General features: G+C 65.4%; 2 protein-coding genes across 2 annotated transcripts; one reads left to right on the top strand and one right to left on the bottom strand.

The window, feature by feature from the left end:
* Window positions 1-1523: 1523 nt before the first annotated feature.
* On the bottom strand, window positions 1524-2484 carry EMIHUDRAFT_460414 (hypothetical protein). Its single transcript, XM_005791506.1, has 2 exons — window positions 2341-2484; window positions 1524-2236 (listed from the first exon to the last, which is right to left on the bottom strand). Exons 1-2 carry the CDS (start codon window positions 2456-2458, stop codon window positions 1803-1805), a joined length of 552 nt encoding a protein of 183 aa, XP_005791563.1. The 5' UTR covers window positions 2459-2484; the 3' UTR covers window positions 1524-1802.
* Window positions 2485-3880: 1396 nt separating this feature from the next.
* EMIHUDRAFT_460413 (hypothetical protein) lies at window positions 3881-8646 on the top strand. Its single transcript, XM_005791505.1, has 7 exons — window positions 3881-4728; window positions 4791-4925; window positions 4997-5119; window positions 5200-5232; window positions 5386-6951; window positions 7028-7193; window positions 7433-8646. The coding sequence occupies exons 1-7, from the start codon at window positions 3970-3972 to the stop codon at window positions 8128-8130; spliced, it is 3480 nt and encodes a 1159-aa protein (XP_005791562.1). The 5' UTR covers window positions 3881-3969; the 3' UTR covers window positions 8131-8646.

The raw sequence follows: 8646 nt of genomic DNA, 5'->3' as shown, positions 1-8646 counted from the left end.
CTCTCGTGCGGATTGCGGTGAGCGTGAGCGGCCGTGAGCGACATTGTCGATTGTCGCGTCGCTTATTGCTGGTTCTTCCGCTCACCCCTCTAAGTCACCCCTCCCGTGGAGGCATGTGTGAGCTGTTCATGCTAGCCATCCCGAGGGAACCTCCTCGCGGTCCCAACCGTGGCGCGTGCGCCCCTCCTCCGCACTGCACTGTCGGAGGGATTGTAGAAGGGCGCTGCATGCGCTGCACGCGGTGCCCCGTACACGGACCCGATCCCAGCGAAGCGGCGCTGCCCTCTGGCGAAGCAGCACTCGCGTACCTGTCCACAGCCGCACATGTAAAGAGACGCTGCTCGCCACTGCCGCTGTCACAACACTCGCCGCTCTCGCATTGCGCGTGGTTGAGAGGACAGCGTTCTGAGCGTCGGGCGAGTAAGCACCCGGGCCGGGACCAGGCGCGTTGAGCGGCAGGGCGACTGGGCGGCGTGTCGAAGTGGCCCTCCCGCTGCTGCGGGGGCCCGCCGTGGAGGGCCGATCGGACGGTGGTTGGGACTTGGGAGGGGGCGCCATGGGGAGCGCCGCGGGACTGACAGGCGTGTCATGACTTTGCGGTGCTTGCCTCGCAATGCTGCAAGCAGAGACGGGCCGCGCGGTGCCGAATGGCGAGGTCGTGCCGAGCCCTGCAGGCTGTGTGGGCCGGCCACTCGCACTGGCGACGCTCGTGCTTGTCGACGGGCGGGTTGGGGACCTTGTGCCCGAGTCGGGTGGCCTGTACGTAGGTCCAGGACCCGAGGATTGCAAGGCTATGCCCCGGCCAACCATCCCGCTCGCCGTCTGCTCGACGGCGCACTGGCCAAGGTAGCGGCCGCGGTCCTCCACGCTCCATCTGCCAGACCACGAGCGAGCGGAGCCTATGGAGGGTGCCGAGTATTTGTGTCGGAGCTTGTGGGTAAGGGCTGGTGGTCCTCGCTACTTGCATCTGAAATCTGCATCTATAAAATGTACCCGACCGGGTTGACAGGTAGGTGCAGAGGTGGGGCGAGTAGCTGGCGGGGCCGGGCGTCGAGTGCCGCGGCGGAGGCGGCCGGGCGCCCCACCTCTCCTCGTTGAATGCGCCGGGCGGCGGCCTCCACCGCCGCCTCTCTGCCTGCAGGGCTGGACCAAGGTGGGGCCACGCTTCAGGTTCGATGGTCTGAGAGAGCACCGGCGGCGACGACGTTTGCTTGGCGGTCAGCCGGATGCGAGGAGACGCGGAGCTGCTGGCGAGGCTCGAGTCGGGAGAGGCGCGGATTGTGCCCGCGGGCGTAACGTCATCGTCAATGCTTTCACACGGTGCCGCGCGCGTGATGAGATTGGCTGTATGAACGTGTCTGTGTGTCGCTCCAGCGTGCCGACTGCCGTCATATCCTGTCCCGTCCACCCATTGATAGGGAGAATCTTTCTGGAATCTGGAAACTGCAATCTGTGGTATCTATCTCCTATCTGGCTCAGAGGCACCTCGTAACAGATATATATCTGGCTGTGACCTGATGACCTGTGTCACCAAATTTGTAAAATTCGAGGAGCTGGACGCACGCCCAGAGAGACCGAGCGGGGCGGGAGGGATAGCAAGCACGACAGTACACATGCTCAAAATCCAAAATGACAAAAACAGTCAACAGTAGGGCCGCGTGCACACCCACCACCCGAGTCAACTCTCGGAACTCGCAGCCCAATCTCTCGCGGGCGGGCGAAGAGTCGCGGATCTGGGAGGAGGACCGGGCTAGCCACCGTAAAGCGTAATGCACTCCCCTGCACGTGGCAGCGCGGGCGGCTCAGATTTGTGTAAGGGCACCGAGCACGACGAAAACGCCCACGCCGAAGAACACGGGTAGGAAAGGATTCTTCGCGTTCGGGTCCGCGCCGAGGCCACGCGACTCGGCGATCATTTTGTCGCGCATTGTGTTGCTAAGCGTGGGCTTCTTCTCCCCAGAAGTGTAGACGACCTGCTGCCCCTCCGGAACCTCGTCGTCGTACAACGCCCCATCGTTGCCTTTGGCTTGGTAGACCCCGCTGCTCTTGGCGGTTGCCGGGTCGAAGTCGGCCGGCTGCTCATACGTCGACGCGCCCGCCGAGTTCCAGTAGTACGTGTTGCCCTCTGCGTCGATTGCCGTGTTCCACGTCAGCTTCGCCTCTGCGACGCCATCCGGCTCTTGCAGCAGGACGAGCGAGCGCGACGCGGCGAGAGTCGGCCGAGCAGGACTCGCGCCTGTCGGTGGGCATGTCGCGGACCGCGTGAGCGGGACAGAGGCAGAGGCGCCTGTGGAGGTGGGGAGGCGAAGGCAGGAAAGCGTCTCGGAAGCGTCCATGCACCAATCAGGAGCGCCGGCGCATGGGTGTCCGAGTGGGAGACAGCGCGCTGCGCCGGCCGAGGAGCAACCAGCCCAAGGGCGGCCGACGTGAAGAGGAACAGGGCCGCGAACAGCTTCATGTAGAGCTCAGCCCCAGCTGCTCAAGACGAAGAGAGCACCGTCGGGAGAGCTGCTCAAGACGAAAAGAAAACGGCGTGCGTTAAAATATATTCATCGCGCAATCCTATACGAGAGAGGAATCCCTGGGACCCTGTCGTGTGGGTGAACCCTGCCCAGCCCCCCTCCGTGTCGCGATGCGCTCCCCGCTCCCGTTCCCCTGTGTCCCTGATCGTCCTTACAAGATCCTGCTCGTGCAGGTGGGGACCCTGTCCTTCTCCCACCCCTCGTTTGGCGTGCCCGTTTTATTTATTTATTCGTCTCGCAATTCTTTTTTTAAAACTTTTATAGCGAGTCGTAGGCGCCTGCTTCCGTGCCCCACGCCGGCACGGCGCCCGCCGTCACGCGGCCGCGCGCGTGTGTTTGCCTCTATGCCCCCGCTCCAATCGCGGCGCCGCCGGCTCCTCCTCGCCGCCGCCGCCGCTAGCACCGCCGCCGCTGCCGCCGCCGCCGCCACCACCACCATCAATGGCGGCAGCACCAGTCGCAGCTCCAGCGCCGGCCCGTGGGAGGGGTGGCAACCCGGCGCTCCGGTTGGCACCATCCCAGCCTGCGGCTGGCGCGAGTGCTTCAAGAAGGAGCACAAGTGTGCCAACTGCCGCGACGATGCGAATGCGCTCGGCCAGCCGCCCCGACCCCTGAGCGGCTGGATCCCTGACGTACGACTCCTACGTCGCATGATGGTGCTCGGCCGTGATGCCGCCGGCGAGCCGCCCTAGACACGGTCACACCTTGTCGCCTCTCTGATCTCTGCCTTGTGCGTGCACGAGCGCACCTCATGCCAATGCGGCAATAGCTCGGCCCTGCTGCCATAGGCAATCCCTGGCCGCCGCCGCTGCCGCGGGAGCTGTGCGAGCCGATCGGTTTCTTCGGCGGGCCGAACGACGACAATTTGAGGCTGCTGCGCGAGGCGAACGTCACCGCGGCGCCACTGGTTGAGCCCGCCGCCGGCGACGCGGCGGCGAGGCGGGGCGAGGGTGGCGGGCACGGGCAGCAGAGGCAGCCGACTGTGCTCTGTCTCATGTACACAATGGAGACGCAGCACGCGACCTCCGTCCGCGCGGCGCGGGAGACATGGGCAGGTGGATGCGACGGCTTTCTCGCCTTCTCCACGCGGAGCGACCCGCGGCTCCCCGCCATCGCGTTGCCGCACGTCGGGCCAGAGGCGTCGCCCCGCCGCTTAATCGCGGTTCGGCGGTTAGCTCGTGTGTCGACGATTTCTTTTAGGACGCGCCAGTCGTGCGAAAAACAACAAGAAGAATAACGTCCACCGCTTAAAAATGAAAAAAGAAAAACTATTAACAACGAAGGCGCTCTCAAAAAAAGAAAAAAATCTCGTACGTGACTAATCTTGTGTTTCGTAGGAGGTGCTCACCAAATCGGGGAGCGCAGCCCAAGGCAGCAAACTCGGCGCTCTCAGCGCAGTCCTCGTCGCCAAGCGCCACGCCATCTTGACGTGCAGCGCCTCCCCAAGATGGTGCTCGCCTCTTCGTACGGCCAAGCACTCGGCAGCAACCTCCAACTCCGCTCGGCCCTCGCTCTCCTCGCGCCGATCACGTTCACAATCCTGATCGGCGCCGGCTTCCCGCAGTTCGAGATCCAAGACAGCGTCGCTGAGCTTTGGATTCCCGACAGGTCGTCTTATGCGGCAGACAGGGAGTACCGCATCGAGAATGGCGCAGGAGAAGTGACGACAAACCTTCTCGTTCTGGCCCGCGCACGCGATGGGCACAGCACGATGCTCGACGCGCGCTCTCTGCTCGAGCACGACGATGCTATGACGCGAATCTACGCGACCACGGTCAACGTCCGAGGCAACGCGTACGACCTGTCCGACGTTTGCCTGACCGCACGTCCCTACCTTCTGCCGTGCGTGGTGCCGACCGTCCTCGATTGCTTTTATGAGGGAAGCAGCGTCGTGGAATGGCAACCTCTTGTGCTCGGACTGGCCATGGGGGCGCCGGACGCGATCACGATCCCCTGCGGCCTCGTCTCCCCCACTCCGCCAAACATCACATGCGGCGAGCCGTCCACGGCCCTTTACGAAACCCTGCTCCACCAAGGATGCACTGCTGCTGCGCTTCCCTCCTGCAACAGCACCGCTATGGAGCAGTCGGCAAAGGACGCGATTGTGTCGGCGGCAATCCTCCAGTCCGGCCTCATCCCCGCCTCGCCCTACGACTCCAAGCCGAAGCTGCGCGACGGCGACGGCGCCCTTCTTCCTGACGCAGAGGTGAGAGCGGCCGTCTCGGGCAATCTCCGGCAATCTCGGGTAATCTCGGGCAATCTCGTCAGGTGAGAGCGGCCGTCTCGGGAGAGTGCTTCGCTTGGGACGGCGGCAGCATCTACGGCGAGGTCAACAAGGAGCTCGTCGTCGGCAGCGCAAAGGCCAACGCCAGCGGCTTCTATGAGTATGCGGGCGCTATTCAGGCGTCCCTTAACCCTCACCACCGCCCTCACCGCCCGCCACTCCTGCCCGCCACTCCTACTCGCGTCTGCAGGCAGTCTTCGTCCTCACCAACGGCGCGGCGGTGCAGCAGCGCCTGCGCGCTCGCCCCGAGACCGCGGGGGGGGCGAGAGACATCTCGCTCGAGGAGGCGATGGAGGTACTCGAGGCGATGAAGGCGCGCACCTAATGGACACCCACCTCATCTTTCATGAAGAGCCCGCCCTTCACGCGATCCCCGCGCCCCTTGGCCTTTAGGCGGCGCTCGAGGAGTCGGCGGTGGCAGAGCAGGCGTGCTACACACCTCACCCACGCGCACCGGGCCCTGCACTTTATGCCGTGGGGCCCCTGTCGTCGGACGAGGAGATGCGAGAGGGCTGCCTGGCCCTTGCCCCACCACCTCGTGTGTGCGGAGGGAGATTTGACCACTTTCCCTTTCCCTAGGCGGGTCCGTGGGAGAGTGACCCCGACCCTGCTCGCGTCACGCGGACCCTGCATTCGGCCTTCTCGGACGACGCGGTCGTGCCGGGCACATTCACGCAGACCCTCCGCGACGAGACCTACAGCTCGATCAACATCATGATCGTCAACTTTCTCCTGGTCGGCGCTCTCGCGGCCCTCTTCTTTGTCGACTGCGCCTCCGCCGTCCGCTCGCGCGTCCTCCTCGCGCTCTCTGGCGTCGCGCTCGCCGTCCTCGCCTTCCTCGCCTCGCTCGGCCTGGTGGCCCTCGCCAGCATCAAGCTCAACATCATCACCATGTGGGTGCTCCCCTTCCTCCTCGTCGGGATCGGCGTCGACGACATGTTCATCATCACCTACGCAGTCGAGCGGCGGCGGGGCGCCAGCGGCGGCGCCGCGCCCGCGCTGGTGCTGGGCGAGGTGATGGCGGAGGTTCTCGCGCCCGTCTCGCTCACCTCGCTCATCAACCTGATCATGTTCGCCGTGATGGCGCGCTCGGACCTGTCGGGCGTCTACGAGACAGCGTACGTTGCGATGGTCGCCGTCACGATGCTCTGGGCGGCCATGGTGACCGCCTTGCCCGCGCTCATTGCCTTTGACCTCCACCGCCAGGCGTCCCGGCGCAGCGAGCTCTGTCCCTGCAGCGCCGTCGCGCCCGCGGACGCGGGTGCTGATCTTTCGGAACGGTCTGCCAGCGTGCTCGCCGACAAGTACTGCTTCCGAGGCGCCTACCTCCGCGCCCTCTCCAAGTGGCGCGCCTCGCAGCTGCTCGTCGGAGTGCTCTCCGCCGCGCTGCTGGCGACGTGCGCCGTCAAGGTGAACGACCTCCCGCTCGGCCTCGAGCTCAACGACTTTGCTCGTTCCGACACTTGGGTGGAGGTGTACTTTGTCGACCGCTCCGAGCACTTCCCGCTCTGGCCGATCAGCATGAACTTTGGCGCCCTCGAGTACGAGAACCCACTCTCGCAGCTCGGCATGCTCCGGACCTGGGAGAACGTCGCCGCCCTCCCCGAGGTGTCCGCAAGCCCTCGTTCGGGCCTTGTCTGGACGGCGTCGATGGCCGCGTGGGCGCACCCCGCGATCGGATGCGTCCCTCCCGCGAACGCCCTCTACACGTGCGGGCCGGAAGTCGACCCGAACTGCACGGCCACGTTCTACCCAAACGTTTACGGCCTTAAGACCCGGGCGGACGGAGGCGTCTGCGCCGACTTTGCGCGCGAGCCGGCGCTCGCGGAGTGGGACGGCGATCTGTACGCCATGTTCGCTTTCGCGCACACGAACATGTCGCCTGTGCTGTGCGCCATAGTGGACGGCTTTGGCGTCTCGTGCTCACCCTCGAACCCCGCCTCGATGAGTGACGCCGCCGCCTCCCTCGCGGGCTACAAGCCTTCGGGCCACACGGCGTTCTGCCCCGTGCTCGACGTTGCTCCGGCCACGTTCGACACGTGCGCGAGCCTCTGGCTCCAGCACGACCCGAACTACGCACTGCTCGGCCCAGAGATCAAGCAGGCCTCGCCTGGTGCCTTTGAAGCGCCGGTGCTGTTCAGCCAGGTCGACGGCTCGACTACTCTCGGGCCATCTCGGATCATCTCGGGCCATCTCGGGTAATCTCGGGCAATCTCGTCAGGTCGGCGGCTCGCAGACGAACGCGGTCCACCTCTACACCACAGAGGATTACCTCACGCTGATCCGCAACACGCGCGGCCTCTGTGACGACTCCGGTGCCATCCAGCCGGTGAGAGCGGCCGGTGTGTACGACGTCTCCGTCGGCCCGCTCCACTGCTTCATGAGCGGTGGCTCTCTCCCTCCCGCCTCTCTCCTCCCGCCCGCCTCTCTCCTCCCGCCCGCCTCTCTCCTCCCTCCGGCCTCTCCCCCCCCGCCTCTCTCTCTCTCTCTCTCTCTCTCTCTCTCTCTCTCTCTCTCTCTCTCTCTCTCGCTCGCTCGCTCTCTCTCTCTCTCTCTCTTGCTCTCTATACCGCCGCCCTCCTCCCGCCGCGTCCCTCACCGCCGCCCCTCGCCCTGCCCGCGCCAGGCGTCCCGTACGACTACTGGGAGCAGTACCTCACGATTGAGACGTTCCTGCTCACGACGATCCTGTACGCCTCCCTCGCCGCAGTGGCGGTCGCCTGCGCCTTCCTCGCATGCGAACTGCTCTCCCTCGGCTGGGCCGCGACCGACGCCCTCCAGGGCGCCGTCGTGGGCGCCATCCTCATCGCCGCCGCCATCGCCGCCTCGGTCGTGTCGGTGGTCGGCCTACTCGGCTGGGTCGGCGTTCCCCTCAGCGGGATCAGCGCCATGTCGTCGCTGTGCGCGGTCGGGTTCGCGACCGAGTTCGCGGTGCACATCACCCACGCCTTCCTCGCGAGCGGCGCATCCGCCGCCGCCGCGCGTGCGGAGGCGGCGATGCGGTCCCTGTTTGTGCCGATGCTCCTCGCGTTCCTCTCGTCGCTCCTCGGCATCCTCCTGCTGCTCGCGACCACCTTTGGCTTCGTCTTGAACTACGTGTTCAAGCCGATGATTTGCTGTCTGGCGCTGACCTACTTTTACGGCTGCGTCACGCTGCCCTTGCTACTGCAGGCCCTCAACTGCCTCATGCCCAAGCCCCCCGGCGCAAGCGCCGCAGACGCGTCCAAGGCGGCGTCGGGAGCCACTTTTGCTGCGCCGGACGCGTCGGTGAAGGCGGGGCAGATGCCCGTCGGTGAAGGCGGGGCGGCCCGGTCAGTTGTCTAAAGTGCCGCCGTGCGCGGGGCGACAGCCCGCCGCCTTTCAGGGCAGATGTGGAGCCGCGCGGCTTCGGTTCCTAGAAGTAGAACTCGCAATGGCGTCGTGGTGGTGTGAAGGGCGCCGCCAGTGCGACCGGGGCGCGCGAGCGCCGCCACGCAGCGCCCGGGCGAGCGCCGCCAGCGTCCGTGGGCAAGCCCCGCCAGCTACTAGTACTACGCGTACTGTACGTGAGTGGAGAGTCGTTTGTGCATGAGTGGAGTCTCGTAGATGAGTGGCTGCCAGTTCGAGACTGTGGGGCCGATCGAACTTGAGTTGTTCGGAGGAGAGTAATCTCCGGCACGGGTACAAAAAATTACCTTACCTGTGTTACCTACGTACGGCTCTAAATGCTAAAGGATAGCGCGACGCGCGCGAGCCTCGTCGCGACCGCGAGGGCGCGCAGCCATTGGTGGGCTGCGGGGAGAGGTGTGAAGGCTCCGAGCGTAGAGAAGACGTACCCGGGACTACATCAATCTATAACAC

This window comes from Emiliania huxleyi, assembly GCF_000372725.1.
Source record: "Emiliania huxleyi CCMP1516 unplaced genomic scaffold EMIHUscaffold_1117, whole genome shotgun sequence".
Lineage (NCBI taxonomy): Eukaryota > Haptophyta > Isochrysidales > Noelaerhabdaceae > Emiliania > Emiliania huxleyi.
Note: the sequence above shows the minus strand (reverse complement) of the source record. Positions and strands in the feature narration are given on the sequence as shown.

What these genes read in the sequence shown, in the direction of transcription:
- EMIHUDRAFT_460414 (XM_005791506.1), bottom strand. Translation starts at nt 2,458, where the DNA reads ATGAAGCTGTTCGCGGCCCTGTTCCTCTTCACGTCGGCCGCCCTTGGG. An exon ending in TGCGCCGGCGCTCCTGATTG is followed by an intron (nt 2,237 to 2,340) that starts GTGCATGGACGC and finishes GCCCACCGACAG; the next exon opens with GCGCGAGTCCTGCTCGGCCG.
- EMIHUDRAFT_460413 (XM_005791505.1), top strand. Translation starts at nt 3,970, where the DNA reads ATGGTGCTCGCCTCTTCGTACGGCCAAGCACTCGGCAGCAACCTCCAA. An exon ending in CGCCGGTGCTGTTCAGCCAG is followed by an intron (nt 6,952 to 7,027) that starts GTCGACGGCTCG and finishes CAATCTCGTCAG; the next exon opens with GTCGGCGGCTCGCAGACGAA. An exon ending in GCTCCACTGCTTCATGAGCG is followed by an intron (nt 7,194 to 7,432) that starts GTGGCTCTCTCC and finishes TGCCCGCGCCAG; the next exon opens with GCGTCCCGTACGACTACTGG.